This window comes from Lepus europaeus, chromosome 23 (assembly GCF_033115175.1).
Source record: "Lepus europaeus isolate LE1 chromosome 23, mLepTim1.pri, whole genome shotgun sequence".
Lineage (NCBI taxonomy): Eukaryota > Metazoa > Chordata > Mammalia > Lagomorpha > Leporidae > Lepus > Lepus europaeus.
Window position 1 is genome coordinate 7,356,374 of NC_084849.1, and position 25,133 is coordinate 7,381,506.

At 56.0% G+C, this 25,133-nt stretch overlaps 2 protein-coding genes across 9 annotated transcripts in view; one reads left to right on the forward strand and one right to left on the reverse strand.

Moving 5' to 3' along the window:
• CAMKK2 (calcium/calmodulin dependent protein kinase kinase 2) overlaps window positions 1-2,330 on the forward strand; it is a 53,573-nt gene extending 51,243 nt beyond the window's left edge. For 3 of the 8 annotated variants that reach the window (XM_062182690.1, XM_062182692.1, XM_062182688.1), the window contains one exon: window positions 1,992-2,330. In XM_062182690.1, coding sequence (XP_062038674.1) covers window positions 1,992-2,150 — 159 coding nt within the window. In that variant the 3' untranslated portion in view covers window positions 2,151-2,330. The remainder of the gene's footprint in view (window positions 1-1,991) is intronic. The other 5 variants (XM_062182693.1, XM_062182689.1, XM_062182696.1 and 2 more) reach the window with 3 other exon arrangements.
• A 6,057-nt stretch (window positions 2,331-8,387) lies between these two features.
• On the reverse strand, window positions 8,388-25,124 carry P2RX4 (purinergic receptor P2X 4). The gene is made up of 12 exons (XM_062182697.1): window positions 24,966-25,124; window positions 19,700-19,847; window positions 16,917-16,988; window positions 16,758-16,830; window positions 16,200-16,296; window positions 12,698-12,778; window positions 12,456-12,597; window positions 12,221-12,357; window positions 10,236-10,326; window positions 10,082-10,147; window positions 9,714-9,809; window positions 8,388-9,281 (listed from the first exon to the last, which is right to left on the reverse strand). Exons 1-12 carry the CDS (start codon window positions 25,097-25,099, stop codon window positions 9,255-9,257), a joined length of 1,164 nt encoding a protein of 387 aa, XP_062038681.1. The 5' UTR covers window positions 25,100-25,124; the 3' UTR covers window positions 8,388-9,254.
• Window positions 25,125-25,133: the final 9 nt, after the last annotated feature.

The following is a 25,133-nucleotide window of genomic DNA, read 5'->3' on the forward strand; positions in this document are numbered from 1 at the left end:
AGGGCCTCGGCAGGGAGTTGACCCTGTGTCCCTCCCACTGAGCCTGACCCCTCAACTGGGCGCTCCAGGCAGCCATTCTTGCTTTTTAAGGAATAGCTGTATCGAGCTGAAATACCACGCGATCTCCATCATTTTCATGAGCCGGAGAAGGACCCCGTGCCCCTGAGCCATCCCTACCCAGCTAGCCTGTTCCCCAGCATGCAGTTCTACTTCCAGTTGTCTGTGGGTTTGCCCGTCCTGGACACTTCATACGTGTGGAACCGTGTAGCACTGGCCTCGGGCGCCTGGCTGCTCTGACTGCACGTGGTGTGTGCGAGGTTGGCCCGCGTTGTGGCATGTGTCGATGCTTGATCCCTTCCCATGGCTGAGTCGTGCCCCACTGCGGACGGAGCACTCTGCGTCTGTCCGTCCACCCACCCGCAGACAGACAGGGCTTCCACTTCTCGCCCTGCACGGTGGGTAACGCTGCTGTGGATGTTGGCACACAAGTGGCTGCTCTTTCTTTCTTTTTGAAAAAGATTTATTTATTTACTTGAGAGGCGGTTACAGGCAGAGAGAGGGAGACAGAGAGAGGTCTTCCATCCGCTGGTTCACTCCTCCAATGGCTGCAACGGCTGGAGCTGGGCCGATCTGAAGGCAGCAGCCAGGAGCTTCTTCCAGGTCTCCCACATGGGTGCAGGGGCCCAAGGACTTGGGCCATCTTCTACTGCTTTCCTAGGCCATAAGCAGAGAGCTGGATCGGAAGTGGAGCAGCTGGGTCTTGAACCGGTGTCCACTGGGATGCTGGTGCTACAGGTGGTTGCTTAACCTATGTCACAGCGCCGGCCCCATGGCCGCCATTTCTTTTGGTTAGGGCTCAGCTTCAGGTGTGAAATTTGTTGGCTGCCCCTACTGTAGAGTTGTGTGGAAGGGGCACTGGTTTGGGAATTATTTGTGCTTTTGGGGGAGGCCCTGCCCTGAGGAGTGGAGTAGGGAAACGGCAGTGAGTCCTCAATGACCTGAGGGGGGCCCGGTGCCCCGCCTGTTCCCAGACATCTCTGCGGCAGGAGGAGCGGGGCCCCTGCCGGGGATGGGGGCGGTGCAGGGGGAGCCTTGAGCGTCAGCCTTTCCTCAGCCTTTGTCTTCTGATCCTCAGCTTTGGGGTCTGCCGAGCTGGGAGCAAACCTGTTTGTTTGCTTTTTCTGTCCACTGTGGTCAAAAGTGTGCGAGGCACCAGCAGTCAGTCCGAGCTGAGCCCAAAGGCCTCTGCTGCCCTGTTGACCCCTGACCTGCAGCCCAGCAGCACACGGGAACTCCGTGCCCATGGTGGGGGCTCCACCCGCTGTCCCAGGGAGACCTGGCCGTGCCTCCCTCCTGGAAGGACAGACAGTGGCCCCGTGTGGCAAGGGAAAAGCTGCTGTGTGGCGGCCTGGGGCACTGACCCCTCCTGAGGAATCCTCCTTTGTGTCCCCACCCACCCCTGGCACACCAGGCAGCTCCAGTGCAGGGCTGTTCAGGGACTCCAGAGCCTCCTTCCTCCCACGTCTGAGAAGGGAGGGGCCTCTTCATCCTTTGGCCTGGGTGACAGCCATTTCCTAAAGGCCAGCGTGTGCCACTTCCCTCCAGGAGCAACTGAAGACGCGCGTCCCGGTTCCCACTCTGCAAGAGCTTGTGGGGGGGGGGGGCATCAAGAGAGCAAGAAAACCTCAGCGGGCAGGGCCCCTGTGAGGTGTCACCCGCCCTGTGACATGGCACTGACCTTAGGTGGACCGTGGTTTTGCGTCTGTGTTACCATCCTCTGCCAACTTTGCAAAAGATGCTGGTCTTCCACGTAGGGCGTGCGAGAGAAAAGGGGGGAGGGGTGGACCGTTAAGGGGCAGGGTGAGGTGCTGAGGTTGCAGGTGCGCAAGGCAGCACGGCTGGGCTCATGGAGCCCAGAGGCAGGGGGCGGGGGGACGGTCAGGGCGCTGCTGTCCTTTCTGAGCCTTGACCTTGGTTTTCTGTCCACCAAGCAGGAAGCAAGGCAGCGAAGACGACAGCCCCCGGGGCACCGACCCCACCCCCGGATTGTGAAAGGCGGTCCCCGTGCGGGAAGCTGGGGGGCTGCGGCCCCTGGCGGCCCCGCACACATGCATCCGCTGTGGCCTGAGGAGGCGACGGAGCCCCAGTAGCTGCCCCGGATCGCTCGACCTCGCATGGGTGGCCACGACGCCCCGCGTGTCCATAGCAGCATGCCCTACGGACACCGAGCACGTGTGTAGAGCCTTGACCGTCATCTCTGGTGATTTGTTCTTTTCTTTTGTTGTTTTAAAGAGGACCAAAAAAAAAAAAAAAATGCCTTGACTCCTTGACGTCTGCCTTGGCTGCTGGCTGGCTGAATGGGCGGGTGGGGGGAGTCGCAGCCCCCAACCCCCGGCATCTGGGAGTGTTTGCTTTCTCAAGTGTTTTTATGCCAAAAATCCTTTGCTGCGAGTTGAGCACCGTGTCAGATGTGCCAGGTGACTGCGTGTGGGGTTTGAAAAGTGTGGAATAACCCAAAAACTGCAGCGGTGGCTGCCGCATCGAGGGAGGGCGTGCAAGGTTCCGTGTGACCCCTGCACAAACCCCAGGCCGCAGCGTCTTCCAGAACCGTGGGCTCAAGGCAAGGGTCAGCAGGGCTGGCCCTCCGTAGCTGCGGGGAGCCTCAGTGCGATTTATTTGTAAAGATTTTTCCAGTTTTTCTATGGGTAGAACTGTAGTTAGGAAAACCGCAAGGGCTTGAAGCTTACTTGCTTCTCGAAGTGGATTTTCGGATCCTGGAAGGGCGGCCGGAGCCGCGACAGGAGGAGTTCTCGCGTTTCTTGGCGAAGGCCGCTTTGTGCGGGCTGCTGAGGGTTGACTGCTCCTGTACATCTCTCAGTTCAGTCACAACGTCAGGGTGAAGTCCTCCACCTCCATGTACATTACATGGCTGAAGGTTACACAGACAGACAGAAAAATCCCGTTTTCTAACTAGGCGGAACTCGAGTCGTTCAGAGTGACTCGGAGCTTCCGGGATGCGTGTTGTGGCTTCAGCCACGGTCGCGGTCTCGGCGAGGAAACCCGCACCTGTGTATCCGCAGCGTAGCCTGTTCAGGAACCGAATTCCAGAGGCCGCCACGGTTTTGTTTGCTTCTTGAGGAACAACTGATTGCCCACGGGGTCACTCAGCTGAGGCCCCAAAGCGCACCCTTGGCGTCAGAGCTGCCCTAGGGGCCATACACTGACATTGGTGACCCAGGGCACGGCTCGGGGTCCAAGGGACCCGAGGGTTGGCACGGGAAGTTCCCTTCTGTATCCAGAAGTGTGGAAAGAAAAGTCTGACCTTTCCGGCCTCCAGCTAACGTTCGGGAGTTTTGGTTGAGGTTCGAGTGACTGCTTCCGGAGCCCCATGCCGGTGAACTCGAGGAGGAAGCGAACGGGGAGGAGGACTCGCGTGGGAGAGTCGGCTCCCGCTCTCTGGTGCTGTGTGCAGTCTGGTTTGGGCGGGAAACGTGGTCATGGTGACCTGGCTCCAAAGATCGTGCCCTCCTATAGTTCATGTCTGATTGGCCTTGGCGCCAAGGCTTGTGACCCCTCCGCAGCCTGTCATAGAGTCCTGGGCACTCTTGGCTTCCAAGTTTTTATTTTATTCTTTTTTGAGTTCTTGCCTGTCTTTTAGCTAGACTTTTGTTGCTGCGGCAAAGGCAGTTCAGAACTAGGGAGCGCTTGGTTTTGGAGAGCAAAGGAACCGCTGGGCAGGGCCGGCCGCCTGTCTGCTGTCTTTGTCACCTGCACCTCCCCCTGCCCTTCCCCTTGCAATGTATGGGAAAACACCCCTTCCGCAGCAGGTGGAGTTCGGTCAGCTTGAAGTCAGCACCTCCCCGTGGTCACAGCCAGCTGCCCCTGGGTCTTAGCCTCGGCCTGGCTGTGCGGGCTCTGGCCCCGCGGCCCAGCTGGTCTGCAGCCTTTTGCGGAAAGACTCATGTTCAAGGAGCGGCACCGGGCGCGGCCACTTCTCCCCTCAGCCATGGTTTCCGTCTAAGATTTTCCAAAGAAAGCCGTGGAAGGGAACCGCCCCCACCCTGTGAAGAAGGAGTGGAGGCGCTCCCCCCTCTGGGGCACAGGCGCTGATTTTGCCAAAGCTGGCTCTGCGAGGAAAGGAGAGAGGCTGTCAGGAGCGGCTCTTCCCGGCGGGCGGAGAGGGTGTCCAGGATTTCTGCTGTTGCTGGCTCAGCCGCGGGGCTCATTTGGTGTCAGCAACCTGCTGCCTGCACCTGTGGCCTCGCAGGAGGCATAACCCCTCCACCCACCTTGCTTCCTCCACCCCTTCCCTTTCTTCTGCCCCGCGCATCCCACAGGTTGCCGGCAGTTTCCAGACAGCCTCCTCAAGCCCCTTCTTGGCTCCCGGGGCTGCCGAGGCCGGCTGCTTGCAGGTCTGGCTTTCCCGTGAGGCAGGGCTCCATCTTCAAAGCCGTCCTGGATTGAGGAGAGGACCTGTGTGCTCAGCCTGTGCAGGCTCGGCCGGTCGCCCTCACCCATCCTCCTGGCGGGAGCTGCGTTGCTGCCTCGTGCCAGGACTGCGACCCCGCCTCCTTCCAAGGTGCTAGGGAAGGCTTCCAGGTCGCTGGTCCCCCTCTCCCCTCGCGCCCCAGGCCCACGGTCGTGGGGGCGCTGACTTCCCTCACTTGTTCGCACGACTCCCAGTGCTTCTCCGTCCTGTTTCCTGCCCTTTCTACTATGCATTTTCCTTTTATCAGGTGTACAAAGTTAAATACTGTGTATTTATCACTTAAAAGTACATGGACTTAAAAATCAGCCTTTGGTGTTTTTCCACAGATGTTGAAGCTTCTCTGTAAACTTGAAATAAACAGCAAAATGGTGCGAAGCCTGGGCCTCTGGGGTTTGTCGGTGGTGGCGGTTTATTTACACCGCCTCTTCCTGCGTCTCTGCCTTTCTTAGGCTGACAGCGAGGTCGGACGCCAACATCCAGACTGATATATTCGGCGAGTCCCTAACTTAGGGCGTGTCCTAGGACCTGGCTGCTCGGAGTGTGGTTCTCAGACCAGCCTGGGGGGCAGCACCAGCAGTGGGGCCCTGGGGACTCAGCTGCGTGTGGAGTCATCCTCCCACCGTATCCAGCACACGCACAAAACATACAGAGTCTTCCCGTACACTCTGAATCGTCCCTAGATTCTTTCTAAATTCCCGATGGGACGTTAGTGCTCTGCAGATACCTACCATACTGTGGTGGTTCGGTGACAGTGACAAGAAAAAGACGTCTGTACGTGTCCAGAACAGGTGCAGTGTTTTTTCGAGTCTTTTCAACCCACAATTGGTTGAATCCCATGGGCATGGAATGGGGTGGAGGCGGGCGGGTGGGCGTTGGGGGGGACAGGGACTGTCATTACCAGATCCTGGTGGAGGCCAGACAGGTGCGCAGCACCTCCGAGGGCCCAGGTGGGTACATGGCACCACCCGCGGGGTGGTCGTTGCCCCTTTCGTGGCTGTAGTCTCGATGGTTGCTAGTTTTTGGGGAGTCTGGAGACTGCTCTGGAACTGGTGCTGCTTCTCCAAGGCCAGAGGCTGAGGCTCCCTGTACTTCAGGTGTGACCGCAGCCCATTGCGTGGCCTTCCTGGCTTCGGACCTCATGTACCTGTTAGCAAGAGAAGTCTGAGATCCCCATTCCATTGCTGCAGAAACACCATGGCGACAGTGGCCTTGAGGAGCCGGGAGCAGGAAGTTCCTGTTCTGAGATCCCACCGGGAATCTGATGAACGTGAAAGGAAACGCACACGGGCATCGATGTGCGGAGCTTTGGGGGCTCCAGAGGTCCATCTGCGCATGTGAGGTTGGAGGACAGAGCCAGGGAGAGCCCACGAGTGGGGACGCAGCTGCGTGCAAGATGACTGGTGAGTGCAGTGATGGCGCCCAGCACCCACCTGTCACCCCAGCTGGCCTTCATGTGCTGTCTTAGGGAGGAGGCCAAAGTCTCGGCTGCAGAAGACAGCCAGCAGCTCAGGCCTAGCCTGCCAGGTCAGGGCTGCGACTGGCTAGTTCCTAAAGAACAGGCATTGATTTCTCATGGCTCTGGAGGCCGGCATGCTCTCTGGTTCCAGATGGCCCCTGGACCTTGCATCCCCTGGAGCAGGCGTGGGGAACATCCAGCCTGCGGGCTGCAGTGAAAAACCATTTGTTCTGGCCCTGCCAAGGCAGCCACAGGTGGGACTTGAATTTCAGCAAATCTACAGCAGGCTGTTTTTTTGTTTGTTTGTTTGTTTGTTTTTTTGACAGGCAGAGTGGATAGTGAAAGAGAGAGACAGAGAGAAAGGTCTTCCTTTTTGCCGTTGGTTCACCCTCCAATGGCCGCTGCGGCTGGTGCATCGTGCTGATCTGAAGCCAGGTGCTTCTCCTGGTCTCCCATGCGGGTGCAGGGCCCAAGCACTTGGGCCATCCTTCACTGCCTTCCTGGGCCATAGCAGAGAGCTGGCCTGGAAGAGGGGCAACCGGGATAGAATCCAGCGCCCAGCAGGCTGTTTTAAGTTGGTAATTTTCTGTGGCCCGTGAATGATGTTCTAAATATCTAGATGGCCCTTGGCAGTAAAAGGGTTTGGCATCCCCACTCTGGAGTGTTCTCCCATGGCAGAAGGCAGAAGGGCAACACAGGAGACAGACTGCCTCTGTCCAGGCCTTCCCACGAGGGCCAGGGTCTCGTTCATGAGGGCCGGGCCCACATGACTCAGGCACCTCCCGATTCTGTTGCACCAGGGGTCAGGTTTCCACTAGATGGATTTGGGGGACATGTTCACCATATCATCATTGCTAAAATTCCAGCTGTCTGACCCATGTGTTCAAATGGGCATTTTTTTTTTTTTTTTAAGATTATTTATTTGAAAGGCACGGTTACAGAGCCAGAGAGGAGACTGACCGACCTTCCATCTACTGGATCACTCCCTAAATGGCTGGGGCTGGGCCAGGCTGAAGCCAGGAGCCTGGAATTCCATCCAGGTCTCCCATGTGGGTGCCAGGATGCAAGACATTGGGCCATCCTTTGTTACCCTCCCAGGCTCATCAGCAGGGATGTGGATCGGAAGTGGAGCAGCCGGGACTGGAACCAGCAACCATGTGGTATGGCAGCGTTGCAGGCGGTGGCTTAGACCACTGTGCCCCGGTGCTGGCCCCCATCAAGTGAACATTTTTTAAAAAGGTAGTGTGCAGGAGGGTGGGTCTGGTGGGAAGAATCACTATATTCCTAAAGATGTAGTTATGAAATTTATACTCATTTAAATGTTTCTAAAAATAATTTAAAAAAATAAAATAAAAAGGCAGCATGAACTAGAGCTTTGTAAAGGGATCTGGTAAACCACCCCCTTCCCCAGAAAGCAAGAGGAGCCCAAGTCGGCCATTTACCTAGCAGAAGCAGAATACTTCTAGAGCCACTGCTCGCCCAGGTTCTTGGGAATGAACTCAGGGCAGGGGGAGGGCCAGGCTGCTTCCCCTGGGGGACCCTGAACACCTGACACAGAATTAAGTCGGTGTGAAGTACAGCCAGGAATAGCTCAGTGAGCATCTCACACCGCCCTGCTTTTGTTGGAGCGAATGGGGAAGGGAGAGGATAAACCTCTTCCACGTTGCCTGAAATTGTGCCATCTAGAAGGCAATTCTTTATGTAAAAATGTGAACACATAAGAGGTCACTCGAGAAAAATATGCACACTCTGCAGGTGCACAACCCATTCTTGGGCTTCTGAGAGAAGCTTGGGGGTGGGCGTTTGGTGTAGGGGTGAAGACACCACTTGGGCTTTGGTTCAGGTCCTCGCTCAACTTCGGTTTTGAGCTTCTGACACATACACTGGGAAGCAGCAGATGGTGGCTCAGTGACTTGGGTCTCTGCCACTCACATGGGAAACCCGGGTGGCCTTCCTGGCTCCCGGTTTTGGCCTGGACCAGTACTGTTTGTTGTGGGCATTTGGGAGAAGTGAACTGGCAAATAGAACGTCTCTTTCTCTGTTTATGTACTTTTCAAATAAATTTAAAAAAAATTTTGTTGAAGATACCTAGAAAACAGTGTGTATGTTTCAGAAACAGACCGTTTCAGGAGCCTTCTGGGAGCACAGTGAGCTGGGTGGCAGATGCGTTTACTGGTTGAAGTGGTCAACATAAAATACAACGGGCTCCCAGGAAGTTTGTTCAGGAGGGCAAGGTTGCAATCCGATGGGCACCGCGGTGAAGGGGGGATGAGGCACAGGGAAACTACTGATTGATTGGCAGAGAATGTGCTTCCGTCGGCTGGCTCACCCTCCAGATGCCTGCGGTGGCTGGGCCTGGGCCAGGCCACAGCTGGGAGCTGAGAATGCTGTCCCATCACCGCTGACCTGCAGGGTCAGCATTAGCAGGAAGCTGGAGTCAGCAGCAATGTCAAAACTTGACCCCAGGCGCTCCAGTGTGGGTCGCGGGTGTCCCAACTGGCATTTTATTTATTTTTTTGACAGGCAGAGTTAGACAGTGAGAGAGAGACAGACCGAGAGAAAGGTCCTCCTTTTTCTGTTGGTTTACCCTCCCCCCCAAAGTGGCCGCTACGGCCGGCACGCTGTGCAGATCCGAAGCCAGGAGCCAGGTGCTTCCTCCTGGTCTCCCATGCAGGTGCAGGGCCCAAGCACTTGGGCCATCCTCCACAGCCTTCCCCAGCCACAGCAGAGAGCTGGACTGGAAGAGGAGCAACCGGGACAGAACCTAGCACATGCTATGAGACAACATGGACTTGGAGTAAGCACATCGTCTGTTTTAATGTTTGGTCCTCAAGCACCTCAACAGAGTGCTTCTGGAAGGAGAGATGCCGACTCCACCCCCGGAGGGCCAGCGCCAAGTCCCGGGCAGGGGAGGAGGAGCGGCGGCTCAGGCAGGCTCAGGCCTGGCGGCCACATTCCAAGACCCTTCCCGGCCTCCTCCATGGCTGCAATAGCTGCCCCCGGCGCCCTGGAGGACTGGGCCTGTCCTGAAGGGGGCTGGAGACAGGCCCGGCTATGGGAGGAGGGCCAGCCCGGATCCTGACCCCACGCACAGGTGTGGCAGAGGGGTCCCTTCTACAGTCACAACAGGAACCCACTGCGCTAGTGAGCAGCCAAACCCTTCACACAAAACGGGCTGCTGGGCCACCTGAGCACGGTGGAGGCCGAGTCAGGATCCGGAACTTTCTTCGGAGCGATACGGCAGCCGCTTCTTTTCCTTCTAGCTGTGCATCAGTGGAGGTCGCAGGGAGTGGAGGTGTGGGGTGGGCGTCACTGGTCTGTCTGGCCATTAAGACCCTGCAAAGTAGGATTTGAAGCCGGGAGTGTGTACACTGAGTGTGTACCGTGGCTGGGCAGGCCCGGGGCCCAGCTGGGCACGCTGCCCGAGGATGTCTGGACACCTCGACACCACCAAGAGTCCTCAAGTCGCAGCCAGTGCAGTGTGGGACCCAACCCTTCCCGCGGCATGGACCGCTTGTAGCAGGTGTAGGGTGCGCACAGGGGTTTTGTCACACTAGCCATCAACAAAACCAACTTGTGACGTGAGAATCAAAACAGGGCTCGAGTGTAGGCGTCTGCCTGTGGAAGGGGGTGTCGTGAACGCGGCTACAGCTGCCCATGGTGAATACAGGCGTCCATGGGGCTGCAGCGGTGCCAGCCTTCGAACCAAGGCCCCTCCCTCGTGGGACGGGAGGTGCGGAAGGTGCCAGGAGTGCAGAAGGCGCCTACCTGCTCGTAATCTTCCACGAACTTGTATTTCTTCTCCCGGTAGTAGTATCTCTTCTTCATGCAGTAGAGGACTATGATGTCACACAGCACGGTCGCCTGCATTAGCACAGGGAAGGGAAGAGCCTGGATGCTGCCAGCCCACGTCCTTCTGGGCGTGCCCCTTCCCGCGAAGCCGAAGCCTTGCTCTAGAAAGGAATCTTGGGAGGAGAGAGGGGAAGGGAAGCCAAGCAAAGAAGCCCGGAGGATCCAGTGTGGAGACAAGTCCGGGGCAAGGGCCAGGTCAGGGGACAAGGGCCAGGTCAGCAGCCGAGGGCGTCGCCTCCCCGTGCCGGTCCCTGCTGAGGAAGGCCCCAGCCCGTGCCACTCACCACCCCGAACAGTGCCAAGCCGGAGCCGACGTTGATCATGGTAGGGATGATGTCAAATTTCCCAGCCTGCAAATGACAGGAGGAAAGACAGCGTCTGGACAGGGGTAAGGGGAGCAGGTGAGGGCAGGTGGAGGCCCCCTCCCTGCGAGGCTACCTTGCCAAACACAATGATGTCAAAACGGATGCCGTAGGCCTTGATGAGTGTGCGGTGCTCACGGCCGCGGTCGCTGTAGTACTTGGCGAACCTGAGGGAGGGCAGGCAGGCTCGAGGGAGAGGGCAAGGAGCAGGGCTGGCGCTGGCTGACAACTCGCTCTGCCTCCTACACAGACACGTGGAACACCACGGGCCTCTCTCCTGGCTGACGGGCCACACAGCAGGTGGCCACCGGGACCTCTGTCCAGAGCCGGAGAGGCGCAGGGAAACCTCCCACTCCATCACTGCCAGGCCCTTGGTGCAAGCTGGAACTTCCGCTCTCATGTCCTCCCTGATATGGCTGTGCCACCTGCCTCTCGAGACAACCAGGACCCGAGAACAAGGCCTGGCAGTGGCCGGCGCCCAGACTGCATTGCAGGGGGACTGCACCAGCCCGGGCCATGGCCCCATCGACGGATGAATGGGTTTGTCCACACTGCAGACTATCACTCCCTGGCCATAAAGCGGTGTGGCCCTGGCACCGGGACAGCCAGGCACACAAGGACACACAGTGTAGGATTCCACTGATACGAGTGCTCAGAACAGGTAGACCCATGGAGACAGGAAGCTGGTGGCTGCCAGGGGCTCGGGCCATACAGGCTGGCAGCCCAAGGGTGTGGGGTTTCCTTAGAGACAGTGAAGTTCTTCCTAACTCAGTTGGTGATGGTTGCCTTTTCCCGTGAGCACAGTAACAGCTCTTGAAGCTACACTTTCTCAGGTGAATTGTATCTCAGTATAGCCATTAGAAAAAAAAAACAGAGCCGGCACATGGCACAGTGGATTAGGCCACTGCCTGTGATGCTGGCATCCCATACGAGAGCCAGTTTGAGTCCCGGCTGCTCCACTTCTGATCCAGTTCCTTGGGAAAGCAGTGGAAGATGGGCCCCTGCACCTGTGTGAGAGACCCAGATGAAGCTCCTGGCTCTTGGCATCAGCCTGGTCGTGTGGTCAACTGGGGCATGAGCCAGTGGTCGGGGGCTGGGTGTCCTCCCGAGGGGACTGTCAGCTTCTCTCAGCTCCAGGCTTACACAGTGGCTCCCACGAGAACTGTGTGACAGTTTCGATGGAGCCACACAAACCTCCTACTCGGGGGAAAAAAATCAAACGGTTCCAAAGGACAGCGGAGAAATTTCTTCCAAGCATGAGCTGGATTCCATGTGTCACCGCTAGAGGGAGACCGTGGCTGGCTCACGGGCGTGTCCCTTGCAGGCCTGTCCTCAGGCCTCTGCTCATACTACCCCAGCGTGCTGGCTTCAACAGTGCCCCCGCCCCACTCACTTCCACCTGGAACCTGCGACTGTGACCTCGCAGATGTGGTTATTTGACTCGGGGCCGCCCTAGCCTAGGGTGGGCCCTCAGTGCAGTATGACTGGTATTGAAACGCCATGGCATGACAGGAGAAGCTGGGTCGATGCTTCTGTAAGCAGTGGCTGCTGGGAGCCATGAGAAGCTGCAGCAGCAAGGAAGGGTCCTCCCGCGGAGCTTCACGGGGATCCTTGGCCCTGCTGCCACCTGGATATCAGACTTGTGGCCTCCGGAACTGAAAGAACACATTCCTGATGTCCTGGCCACCCACTGTGTGGTCATTTGTCACCCGGAAACCCATTTCACAGTATCTCATAGCATCTGGGCCAGGCTCTGCCTGCAAGAAACCCTTTCCTAGGCCACGCCCCAGGTGGCTGTGGGCTGGAGACCATCCACTCCTCCAACAGTGGGCTCTGGGGGCTGCCCTACAACTCAACAGGACAGAGCAAGGAGGGCTGTCAGGGGTCAGGGTGCCACGGGGGCACGACCCTGCTCACGGCCCTCCCTCCCACCTCGGAGAAGGGACAGCCAGCCGCTATCCTGGGGTGCCGTCCCAGTGCTGGACTTTGTGGGGCATGGGCAGTGGTGGGATACTCCAGCCTCCGTCGTCTCCCTCCAAATGAACCCAAGTGCACGCCCACCTGAAATTGTAGCCAGGAGACACGTTGTGGTCGGCGTCCCGGGTATCCAGGCGGCGGAAGGAGTACCTGGGCAAGCAGAGGGCGGCGGCTCTGTCCAGGTTGCAGTCCCACTTGATCTGGATGCCCATGATGCCTCCCTGGGGGGTAAGCAGCAGACACAGGGCCTGGTCTCAGAGCCTGGTCTGGCCCTGGACCCGGCCATGGTTGTGTTTCCAAGCCCAGAGCCTGTGCCTACCTCGATGGCCATGTCCTGGAAGCTGTGTCCCGCGTCCTCCACTATTTTGCCCAGACGGAATATGGGGCAGAAGGGGTCTGTCCGAGCGTCGTAGGTGCAGGACTTGAGGTAGGTGGTGGTGATGTTGGGAAGGATGTTCCTCCTAAGGTGGGGAGGACACAGAGAATCAGGGCAGAGGACCTCGGGGATGAGCCTGGAGTTTCTCCGAGGCACAGGCGAACCCACACCTGGCCACCACTTACTTGCTGAAATTAAATTTGGGATACCAGATGTTGTTCTTAACCAAGAGGGTGAAGTTTTCTGCAGCCTTTAAAAAAGCAGGCCTGAAAAAAATATAGTTAGTGAAGATCCATACGCCTACGTAATATTTCTACAGAACACACTACACATAAACCTTACAAAATGACCTTACAATGTCATTTTGTCAGAAGACAGTGGAACTTCACTGGCATTTCCTCCTCTCTGCATAAACGCTAGGTCCAGCCTTCTGGGTTCTTCCAGGGAAGGGCAGGGCCTCGCCCCAAAGGAACCTGAGGAGTGGGCCATGGGGCGGGGCCTCCAGGCCTGACTGGAAGTCACCGAGTGGCAGCAGCTAGGGGAAAGTGCCTGACGCCCCAGGTGTTCTCAGGGGAATGAGTTCTTGACAAGATCCGGTTCCGCAAGTCACAGCAAAGGTCAACTCACCTGCACGCTCGCTCGCCCTGACCCCATGGGCCAAACACACGACAGGCACCCCCTGCCGGGTGCACCTGCCACATCAGCTCCCGCTGGCCATGCAAGTCTGCCTCCCAAGGGAATCCTGCTTCTCTGGTGCAGCTCAGTGGGAGAATCTGCACTGTGGGGCTGGCCCTTCGGACACAGCTCATGGCGCTGATGTTTTAAAGAACATCGAGATTCCTCCCTCCGCTGGGGCAGGAGCAAGGCTGCACGGTGAGGGGAGCCTTCCCTCTCCTTGTCAGAGCCCCCTCCCTACCCCTGACAGGGCTGGTTACACAGAGGTTTTCCACCGTCTGTCATTTTTGTCACTTCCTGCACCATAACCCGGCCCATCTGTGTATCTCATCTGCTACCCTTTAAAGACCAGCTTGCCTTTAAAAAAAAAAAAAAAGCCCGAGGCGAAAGTCATAGAACAGTCATCATTTTGAGGTGAACCCATTCGGTGGCATTTCGTTCGTTCACAATGCTGGGAGTTCCAAAACATTTCCGTCACTCAGAGGAACCAGCCCGCCCCCGGTAACCGCTCACCTCGTACCCATCTCTGGGGATTAGCCTGACAGGCACATCACAGGCGTGGATCCAAGAGGTGGCCTCTGTGCCTGGCTGTATGATGTTTTCAAGCTTCACTCATGCTGCAGGCTCAATCAGTGCCTCAGTGCTGGTCACTGAGGCCGAGTGACCGTCCACCTCCTGAACAGCCTGTGTTCCTTATGTGTCACCCGCTGAACAGCATCCTGTCCCCTCCACCTCTAAGGTCACCTCACTGTTTAACTGACACTCATCTGGACACGAGACTTTCCATCACGAACATTAAAAAATACTGTTTGTGGGGCTGGCGCTGTGGCGCAGCGGGTTAATGCCCTGGTCTGAAGCGCCGGCATCCCATATGGCTGCTCCACTTCTGATCTGCTCTCTGCTATGGCCTGGGAAAGCAGTACAAGACGGCCCAAGTCCTTGGGTCCCTGCACCCACGTGGGAGACCCAGAGGAAGCTCCTGGCTCCTGACACAGCTCCGGCCATTGCAGCCAACTGGGGAGTGAACCACCGGATGGAAGACCGGCCTCTCCCTTTCTCCCTCTCTCCCTCTCTCCCTCTCCCTCTCCCTCTCTGCCTCTCCTCTCTGTGTAACTCTGACTTTCAAATAAATAAATCTTTAAAAAATTAAAAAATAAAAAATACCGTTCGTCACAAGTCAGAGGCCATCGTTTAAATACACGAACTGTGACTGAAAGTTGTAGTCTGTTACTGTATGTCCAAGGGACTCAGTCTGGGGCTCGTTCTTTTTGAGATCAGAAATCAGCAGGTGATGGAAAGGTATTAAAGGTGCACCAAACCGGCCGGCGCCGTGGCTCACTTGGCTAATCCTCTGCCTGCGGTACCGGCACCCCGGGTTCTAGTCCCGGTCGGGGTGCCGGATTCTGTCCTGGTTGCCCCTCTTCCAGGCCAGCTCTCTGCTGTGGCCAGGGAGTGCAGTGGAGGATGGCCCAAGTCCTTGGGCCCTGCACCCCATGGGAGACCAGGAGGAAGCACCTGGCTCCTGGCTTCGGATCACCGCAGCAGCCGTAGCAGCCATTTGGGGGATGAACCAACAGAAAAGGAAGACCTTTCTCTCTGTCTCTCTCTCTATAAATCTGCCTGTCAAAAAAAATAAATAAATAATTTAAAAAGGTGCACCAAACCACGATCTCCTCCGATGAAAGAGGCTGAGTGAGAATGGAAAGGGGAGCCTCTCGCCGTGGGACTCAGCGCTGAGAAACCTCTGAGAGCGGATTAGACCTGTAATGGCGCTGTCCAGTGAAAACACGTGAGACCCGGCTGCCGCCGCACTTGACCAGAGTCTCCTGGTAGCCACAGTTTACTGTGAAATTAACTTAGACAGTAACCACTGTATGCCAAGTATTACCCCGAGCAGCCCTTGAACATGTAGCCCACGGAAAGCTCAGTGAAACACGGGACGCTCTTGTTTTCACAATGAGAGTGCTTCACGCTGGCGGTGAAGCCCTTGGCACGCTTGGCGCTGCCAAGAATACCACTATGGTGCAAGGGCTCGAAGACGCTGGATTCCTCTTTGAGAACTTCCTTCCTGAGCCTGAGCGCCCCCTCCCCGCCCCAGTCTCTGAATCAACCCCGCCTTCTGTCACGAGGTGCCCAGGTGAACTCTGGTTAAGAAAGACCACAGGCTGCAAGTCTCCGAGCGCCACCTCAAAGCCCTCTGCTCACAGCGCAGTGCCTGCCAAGGAGTTGATCTTAAAGGCAGAGGCCACCCCAACGCCCGCCAGCCCGTGACTGATACGTGAGCAGTGATGTGTCCGAAAAACGGGGTACCAGCCCAGCACACCCTGGCCCTGGGCTTTACAAACACACGTTGACACATACTTACCTATGTTTGCTTCCTCTTCCTGGTAACAGAACCCCCACTTCCTTCAGAAGCCACACATCTCCCGTCCTGCCACTCTGTGTCGTGTGGGTGGGGCTGACTTCAACCCTAGCTCCAGAGGTGGGCAGGGACCCAGGCCCAAGGTGGTGGACAGAATCCCTGCCCTGGCCACAGCAACAGTTTGAGGGATGTGGCCAACGGCATGCTGATGCACAGAACTAGAATCTGCACACGATTAGGAAAGGAGACACCGTGAGGGATGGAAGCCCAGAGGCCTGACAAGGAAAGCCGGCATGGGGAGGAGGCAGAGTGAAGAGGTGAGACTGACCCAGCTTGAGCCAGTGGGGTCTTCCTGGCCAGCTGAACAATGACCTGCCCCCACCGAGCGTGCGTGCAGTGTGCAAGTGTGTGCGTGTGCTGAAGGCACTGAGAACTGCTTCCTGTCAACTGGCAGAGCCCCCTGCCCCTCGTCACCGTGACAAACACTGGGGCTTGCCTAGTCTCCGATGATCGCTGCTTTGTGGCTAAGAAGCAGTGTCCTCGGGTGGTCTGACTCCACACAGATGCCAAGAACGCACAGAAAGCCACAACGCACAGCCGGACTCTCCTCCCAAGGCCAAGAACCAGTGTCTGCAGCACTTTCTTCTCACCTTGGTACCTGTCTGTCGTCCTCCACCGGGCACCAGGCTGCCACCTCGCACGTCTTCACCGATGCATTGAACGGCACGCACCTTCCAGTCGTGACTCCTACGGGGCCAGGGGGAGCCAGGTCCATGGAGGCCCTCCTGTGCCCTCCTTACCATCGGAGAGTAGCACCCCACCACCACAGCGCCCCCTGGAGCCAGCCTTGGGCAATTCCAGTGCTGGGACTTAAGTGTCCAGAAATTAGAATTGGAGGAACACGGTCACCTAGGGCTGCCTACACCTCTGACTGCTCTACCAACTCACAGCCAAGGTGATATCAGGCCACAGAATGGGGTGAGACCCTGGATGGCTTGGACTCTCGTGACAGGAGAAAGTGGGAAGTGTCCCACGGCCCCCATCTTGATACTAGGTCGCTCAGGGCCATGGAAAAGCACTAGGGAGATGGGGGGTTTCTTTATCTGTGAGGTTTCTCTATCAGATGCTCCAAGGCAGGGATGGTCTCCTCAGGGGCTGCCCTCCCCGGGCTAAGCACCTGATCTGGGGCCACAGCCACTCGCTCCTACCAGTGCTGTGGGTGTCCGTGGAGCCAGAAGCGCAGGTGGCATCTGAGTGACACACGGTGGCCTTGTCTGGGATCTGGAAAAAGAAGAAGGGGAGACAACAAGGAGCTCCACAGCTCCACCCTCCGCCAGCCAGGTGTGGAGACGGGGTGAGAGGCCTACCTCAGGACAGGTGCCCTGGGTCTGGTTCACGGTGATGATCATGTTGGTCATGATGAAGAGGGAGTTTTCCTCCTGCAGGGTGGGCAAAGAGGAGACAGCAGGATTGTGTCGTCGTCCCCCCCCACCCAAGGCATGAGCAGGGCCAGAAAGAAAGTCATTCACTTGATGATTTTTTAAAATAGTTTATTTATTTGAAAGATCTCAAGAAAGAGAGATCTTCCATCTACTGGGTCACACCCCAGATGGCTGCAATTGCTGGGGATGGTCCAGGCCAAAGCCAGATCTCCTTCGTGGGTGACAGGGAACCAAGCACTTGGGCCATCTGCTACTGCTTTCCCAGGTGCATTAGCAGGGAGCTGGACTGGAAGCAGGGCAGCCAGGAATTGAACCAGCAGTCCGATAAGGGATGCTGGCATCGCAAGCAGTGGCTTAACCCACCGTGCCACAACATCAGCCCCTAATAAGACAATTTTAAAACTAATCAGGGCCAGTGCTGGGTGCATAGCGGATTAAAGCCCTGGCCTGAAGTGCTAGCATCCCATATGAGTGCCAGTTCTAGTCCCGGCTGCTCCACCTCCTATCCAGCTCTCTGCTATTGCCCGGGAAAGCAGTAGAAGATGGCCCAAGTGCTCGGGCCCTTGCACCTGCGTGGGAGACCCGGAAGAAGCTCCTGGCTCCTGGCTTCGGATCGGCACAGCTCCGGCCATTGTGGCCATCTGGGGAGTGAACCAGCGGATGGAAGACCTCTTTCTCTACCTCTCTCTGTAACTCTGTCTTTCAAATAAAGAAAATAAATCTTTTTTAAAAAACTAATCATACAGACTCCTGTTCTCTCAAGAATTTACAACCTAACCGAAAACAAGGACTCAACCAAAAGCTTGTACACACATGTTCACAGCAGCACTTTTCACAACTGACAGAAGGCGGAGAGCCTAGATGTCTGGGAAAACAGAACGGGGTCTCCCTGCACTGGGATGCGATTCAGCCAGGAACAGGAAGCAAGCCCTGCCTCGCGCTACAGGAGATCAACCTTGAAGCCATCGTGCTAAGGAGAGGCAGACACCAAAGGCCACACTGCGAATGGCTCCATTCAGACGAAATGTACAGAACTGGCAAATGCAGAGACAGAGCAGGGTGAACGGGGAGCGACTACTGATGGGCAGGGTCCCAACCGGCCACAGAAAACATCCTGGGTGCAAATCGAGGCAGTGGGTGCTCTGAATGCCACAGGGTGTTTCATTTTAAAAATGCTTCATTTTCTATTACATGAATTTTACATCAATTTAAAAAAATCCGGGGCTGGCACTGTGGTGTAGTGGGTAAAGCTGCTGCCTGCAGTCTGGCATCCCATATGGGTGCCAGTTCTAGTCCCAGCTGCTCCACTTGCAATCCAGCTCTCTGCTATGGCCTGGAAAGCAGCAGAAGATGATTCAAGTTCCTGGGCCCCTGCACCTGCACGGGAGACCCAGAAGCTCCTGGCTCCTGGCTCTGGATTGGCCCAGCTCTGGCTGTTGCGGCCATCTGGGGAGTGAACCGGCGGATGGAAGACCTCTCTGTAACTCTGTCTCTCAAATAAACAAACAAATAAAATCTTAAAAAAACAAAACCATAGAAGCCAGAAGCTTTGAGCATTTCGCGCTCCTGTGTAAGCAGAGTTGCTGGGTGTCCTTTTGCACAGAGGGGCAGAAGCAGCACTTGTCCCCTTCCTTGATTCCTGTCAATCGACAAAGCGTGACATTTCCGGAGCGCACCATGGTGAGGCCTTGCATTCAGGAAGCAGCGGTCTCCCGCTGGGGCAGCACACTGCACATGGTCGTTCCAGATGACCTTGACGGGTCACTGGTGCAGTCTGTTCTCGGAGCCGGCATGACCCTTCTCTGGGAAGGTGAGGAGAAAGGACACACTGAAGAAGTTCCTGCTGTCCCTGCAGAGCCCAGAGCCAAGACTGGGCAGCTTATCTGTATTTGGGCACCGTAGGCACGCGAGCACATCAGCCATCTGGAGGAGCATGGCTGTTACCATGGCTACAGAGTCCTTGTTGATCTGGAAGCTTTGTGGATTCACCGACTGGAGACCTGGGTGCCACAACTTCTCCCCTGACCTTTGTTCCTGGTGGAATCTGATGCCGGATGTCTGTTTCCTTCTCCATTTGGGAGGCAGAGAGACACAGGCAGACAGAGCTGGTATTCGCTGGTTCAAATACTTGCAAGGGCCAAGGCTAAAGCCAGAAGCCAGGAACTTAATCCGGGCCTCCCATGTGGTGGCAGGACCCCCATTCCTTAAGCCATGACCACTGCGTCCCAGGATGTACATTAGCAGGAAGCTGGAGTTACGAGCCAGAGCCAGGAGTTGAATGGAGGCACCTTAACCACTAGGCTAAGGCCCGCCCATTTCCTTCTTGTTTTGGTCTCTAATTGCTGTTGATATTTTTAGGCTGTCTATCAAGATTTACCTTGTGGGTGTGAGATAATAAAACAAACAGAAAATAGAGAAAGGTGGTATTTCCACCTGATCTCGTCCCAGGACCTAAGACATTTGCTTGCTCACTTTTCATGGGATGTCCACAGTGAAAGCTTCCTGGGTTTGAGCCAGCCCCAGAGCTGAAGGAATGCTGCCTGTTAGACCTGGCGCCAAAATGCGATCTGGTGACACTGCTTTCTTGGACTACCACTGGAGAGGCCAGAATGCAGGCCATGCCAATCATTAATCAGGTGTGCACCATCGTTGAGGAGAAAGAGAACCAGAGCTTTACCATGAGACAGAAGTCTCTGCAGGACACATACCTGAGCCGGGATCACATAATCGGCCACGTCCCAGATCCGGAATCCCAGTTCAGAAGTGTTGGTCACGGCAACGCCCTTGGCCTTGGTAGTAACTGAGCTGACCACGGAGTCTGTTTCCTGGTAGCCCTTTTCCCACACAAACACCCACCTAGAAAACAAAACAGGTGTCTTCAATTGCCCTTGCGATGCAGGGCATTAGAACTGATGCCAGGGGGCTTCTGGGAGCAGAGGTTGCAAGTTCAATGTTTATTAACTATGTGGCTTTGCACAGATACTCAGGAAACACTGTCTTTATTGTTAGAGAGCTGAGGCTTTCAGTGTATTGTGTGGCAAACACTATGGGAACAGTGACCATTTGCATAATGTAGGTGCCAGGCACTGATCTGGCGTCTTGATAAGTACTAATGCATTTAATCCTGACCACTGTGAGGGATTATAATTATCTTTATCTTACAGAGGAAACAAGGGTCAGGAGAGAAGTCATTTGCCCCCGGTCACATAAGCTAGTGAGGGGACTGTCAGGAATTCAACTCAAGGAATTCAACTTTCTTGCTCACTATGCTCAACTGCCTCCAGAAAAGGGATTCCTACCTTTTAAGGACAATTTCCTAGTGGTTTCTTTTCTCCAAGAATTCAGGTCACAGATATGCTTCTCTGTGGGGACATTACCACTGGTCTAAATCTAAGTGCGTCAGCACACAGTGGTGAGGCTACCAGAACACCTCCTGGAGCCAGCAGGTCCAGATTCAGGACCCAGCCATCATGTGGGCCAAGTGGCTTAACCTGCATGCACCTGTGTTGTCCTCATCTGTAACACGGAGACCACAGACATTCACAGCGGGTGGGTGTTTGGTCTTGTGGTTAAGACATCACTTAGGATCTCTGCGTCCCATATCCGAGTACTTGGGTTCAATTTTCAGCTCCAGCTACTGACTCCAGTTTCCTGGGAGGCAGGAGGGGATGGCTCAAGTTATTGAGTTTGGGCCAGCGCCATGGCTCACATGGTTAATCCTCCGCCTGTGGCGGCTACATCCTGGGTTCTAGTCCCGGTTGCTCTTCTTCCAGTCCAGCTCTCTGTTGTGGCCCAGGAAGGCAATGGAGGATGGCCCAAGTGCTTGGGCCCTGCACCCACATGGGAGACCAGGAAGAAGCACCTGGCTCCTAGCTTGGGATCGGCACAGTGCTGGCCATAGCGGCCGTTTAGGGGGGTGAACCAACAGAATGAAGACCTTTCTTTCTGTCTCTGTCTGTCTGTCTATAACTCTACCTGTCAAATTAAAAAAAAGTTATTGGGCCGGCGCCGTGGCTCAACAGGCTAATCCTCCGCCTTGCGGCGCCGGCACACCGGGTTCTAGTCCCGGTCGGGGCACCGATCCTGTCCCGGTTGCCCCTCTTCCAGGCCAGCTCTCTGCTGTGGCCAGGGAGTGCAGTGGAGGATGGCCCAAGTGCTTGGGCCCTGCACCCCATGGGAGACCAGGAGAAGCCCCTGGCTCCTGCCATCGGAACAGCGCGGTGCGCCGGCCGCAGTGCGCTACCGCGGCGGCCATTGGAGGGTGAACCAACGGCAAAAGGAAGACCTTTCTCTCTGTCTCTCTCTCTCACTGTCCACTCTGCCTGTCAAAAAAAAAAAAAAAAAAAAAAGTTATTGAGTTCCTGCCACTCACAATGGGAGACCTGGATGGAGTTCTGGCATCAGCTCCTCAGCTGCTGTGGGCATGTGGGACATGAACCAGCAGATGGGAGCCTGTGTACCTTAAATAAAAAGGATCACTGCGAGGGTAAATGGGTCAATGTAAAAGAGTCAATGGAAAATTAAAAGTATGTTCATCTTTTTGGTGCCAAAAATTGAAATCTAAGCATAGGAGGATGTCAGATGCTTAGAACAATGTTTGAGAATCACTACTGCAAGAGGAAACTGACACCATGAAATCCCAACTCCTCCCCATCAGAGCTGTTAAATATCTACCTGAAGGCCGGCGCTGCTGCTCAGTAGGCTAATCCTCTGCCTGCGGCGCCAGCACACTGGGTTCTAGTCCCGGTCGGGGTTCTGGATTCTGTCCCGGTTGCCCCTCTTCCAGGCCAGCTCTCTGCTGTGGCCCAGGAGTGCAGTGGAGGATGGCCCAAGTCCTTGGGCCCTGCACTCGCATGGGAGACCAGGAGATCAGCGCAGCGCGCCGGCCGTGGCAGCCATTGGAGGGTGAACCAACAGAAAAAGACCTTTCTCTCTGTCTCTCTCTCACTGTCCACGCTGTCAAAAAATTAAAAAAAAAATCTACTTGAAGCTATAATCCAGAAAGTGTGGGTTCTCCTTCCTTTCCCGGTAAGTCCTGGGGCTAAGACGTGAGAGATTCCCTGGTTTTGGTTACTTATTGATGGGTCTATCTGATCTGAGCAGTGTCCAAACTCAAGGCCCACCCCAGAGAAGACAGGTCCTCTTCTGGGAACTCAGCTGCAGTAAAAGCTTCCATCCAATTCCAGTCTGACCCACACAGCTCAGGGCAGGAAGCCACTAGTTACCAGCAAGGACGGCGAGTTGCTGAACCAGAGACACCGACATTACCATGTGATCCACTTTACCATCATGTGACTGATAAGAGCAAACAGCTAGGAATTTAGAGTTCAGGCTTTTGTTTGTTTGTTTCTTTTTTTTTTTTTTTTAGAGAGAGAGAGAGACTGGGGAGACAGAGAAAACTCCACCCACAAGTTCACTCCCCAAATGCCTGCAACAGCTGGGGCTGGGTCAGCCAAACTAGCTCAGACGGCAATCCAGGCTCTCCTATGTGGACAGCAGCCATCACCTGCTGCCTCCCAGGTGTCCACTAACAGGAAGCCAGAATACGAGTGGAGCAAGCACTGAACTCAGGTACTCCTGAGGGGTACAGGTACCCAAGGCTACACCTTAACGCCATACCAAATGCCTACCCCAGAAGAAATGAGCTTTTTCTTTTTCTTATTTATTTGACAGATAGAGTTACAGACAGTGAGAGACAGACAGAGAGAAAGGTCTTCCTTCCATTGGTTCACTCCCCAAATGGCCGCTGCGGCCGGCGCTGTGCCAATCCGAAGCCAAGAGCCAGGTGCTTTTTCCTGGTTTCCCATGCGGGTGTAGGAGCCCAAGCACTTGGGCCATCCTCTACTGCCTTCCTGGGCCACAACAGAGAGCTGGACTGGAAAAGGAGCAACTGGGACTAGAACCCGGCGCCCATATGGGATGTTAGCGCGTGATGCAGGCAGAGGATTAACCAAGTGAGCCATGGCACTGGCCCCAAGAAATTAGCTTTAATGATACATTTTATATAACTTAATATATCCAAAATATTCTAGCATGTTATCAAATTTTTAAAAAAGCATTAAAGTGATTTTTTTGGACTTTTTTAAAAGATTTTTTTTATTTATTTGAGAGGTAGAGTGACAGAGAGAGAGAGGGAGACAGAAACAGAGGTCTTCCATCTGCTGGTTCACTCCCCAAATGACAGCAATGGCTGGAACTGGGCCCATCCGAAGCCAGGAGCTTCTTCTGGGTCTCCCACGGGAGTGCAAGAGCCCAAGCACTTGGGCCACCTTCTACTACTTTCCCAGGCCTTCGCAGAGAGCTGGATGGGAAGCGGAGCAGCTGGGACTCGAACCCGTGCCTGTATGGGATGCCAGCGCTGCAGGCGGAGGCTTAACTTACTACCCACAGCGCCAGCCCCTGGACTGTTTTGAAACGCATGTGAATGTGGCGTGTCCGCCTCTCAGTTTGAGACGGAACATTTCGTGTGTTCAGCAGTCACATGTGATGGCGGCTACCCCAAGGTACAACACAGATATGGTTCATTCCCGCAGCCCAGCACTTTGCAGGTGCCCTCAGGTAAGTGTGAACTGATTGTCCCCAGCAAGGACAACAGCAACAAGCCACAGGAGCGATCCCGACCCAAGTGCCGCTGGTTTAGCTGAGCGGGTCTCAGAACGGACGCATCACAGTTGCTGTGTAGCAACGACCTCCTTTCTGAGGCTTGGTTCAAGCCCGGGTGTGGGCCAGGTGGTTCCGAGGTTGCAGCCTGGCCTGGAAAGCCGCTGGCACTGGGGCTGCCGCTGGGCTGACAGGTGCTGAAGCCAAAGCTGCAGATCAGTGAATTCCCCAGGGCTGCTACTTTTAAGCGGGGGTGGGGAGGTGGGGAGGTTTCTCATCATCAGGTGAGTTTGGGAAACAAGGCATTCGATGTTGCTGAACATCAGAATCACCTGGGGAGCCGGTCCACACTCCGTGGCAACTGAATCAGAAGTTTTGGAAGGCCGGCCTGCAATTAGCATTTTCTGAAGATTCCTAACCGGTTCCAGGAACACTGCCCGAGGCCTTGTAAGAAAAGGTAACAGGACCCAGACACACCTACCTGCCCAGAACCTGTGCCCTTCTCCCCCCAGGTGAACCTTGAAAGAGAGCCCAGCTGGCAGAGTAACTTCCCCTTCTCTCTAGGGTTGTAGTAACTGTTAACAGGTGCATTCAATGTAAACGAAACATTTAGTGAGACCTGGGTGCGGCAGGGCATATATAAGCACCAGAGGGCAGCCGGGGAGGGGGAACGGCCAGATTAAGGCAGGTGGTCCAGCAAATTCCGCATACCCAGTCCGCAGTCCCACTAAACAAAGGAAGTGAACTTGAAATGCTTTCGGGAAGTCTGACCTCTCAATCACATGGCGCTCAAAGGAAATGATCAGAAGCCACAGACCCGGGAGGAATCAAGTGGAAATCCCAAGCCATAGGGTCAAACGAAGGGGAAGTGAGGAGCCAAGGCTGAAGCCCCCCTCCCCCGAGCCTCGGTGCTCCCGGAGCCAGTCACAAGGTGTAGCTGGAAGGAAAGGTGAGGATGGAGGTCCCGCCAGATGTTACCCTCAAAAAACACAGCATTAAAACAGCTTCCTGTCTCCGGACACAGCCCGTCCAGGAGGCTACGGCCTGGGGGCCGGGTGTCACAGGCCACCCCTAGGTCGCCACTCCTAGGACTCCACCTGGAAGGCGTCTGGGGCTCACCCAGTGACCTGGCCAGGGTGAGCAGGTGCAAGGCCCGGACCCAAAGTAGGGGGGGGCGGATATCGGTGTCGGGTCGCCACCTACTGGGCTCCACCTGCAGGGCGCCCACGGGGCTCACTTGGCGACCCAGGTCAGGGTGAGCAGGTGCAGGAAGCGGACCCGAAGAAGGCGGTGTCAGTCGCCACGTCCTGGACTCGTCGGGTCACGCCGAGGCGCCTCCCCAGGACCCCCGCGCGGGCCCACGGCCACGCTCACCCGATGACGTAGGCCAGAATGAGCAGCTGCACGCCGCGGTTCATGAGCCCCACTTTACGGCTGCGGATGAGCACGATGCGCGGCGTGTCGTACTCGAACAGGAAGGCCGCCAGCGCGGCGCAGCAGCCCGCCATGGCCCGGCTCGGCGCTCTGGCCGCCGCCGCCGCC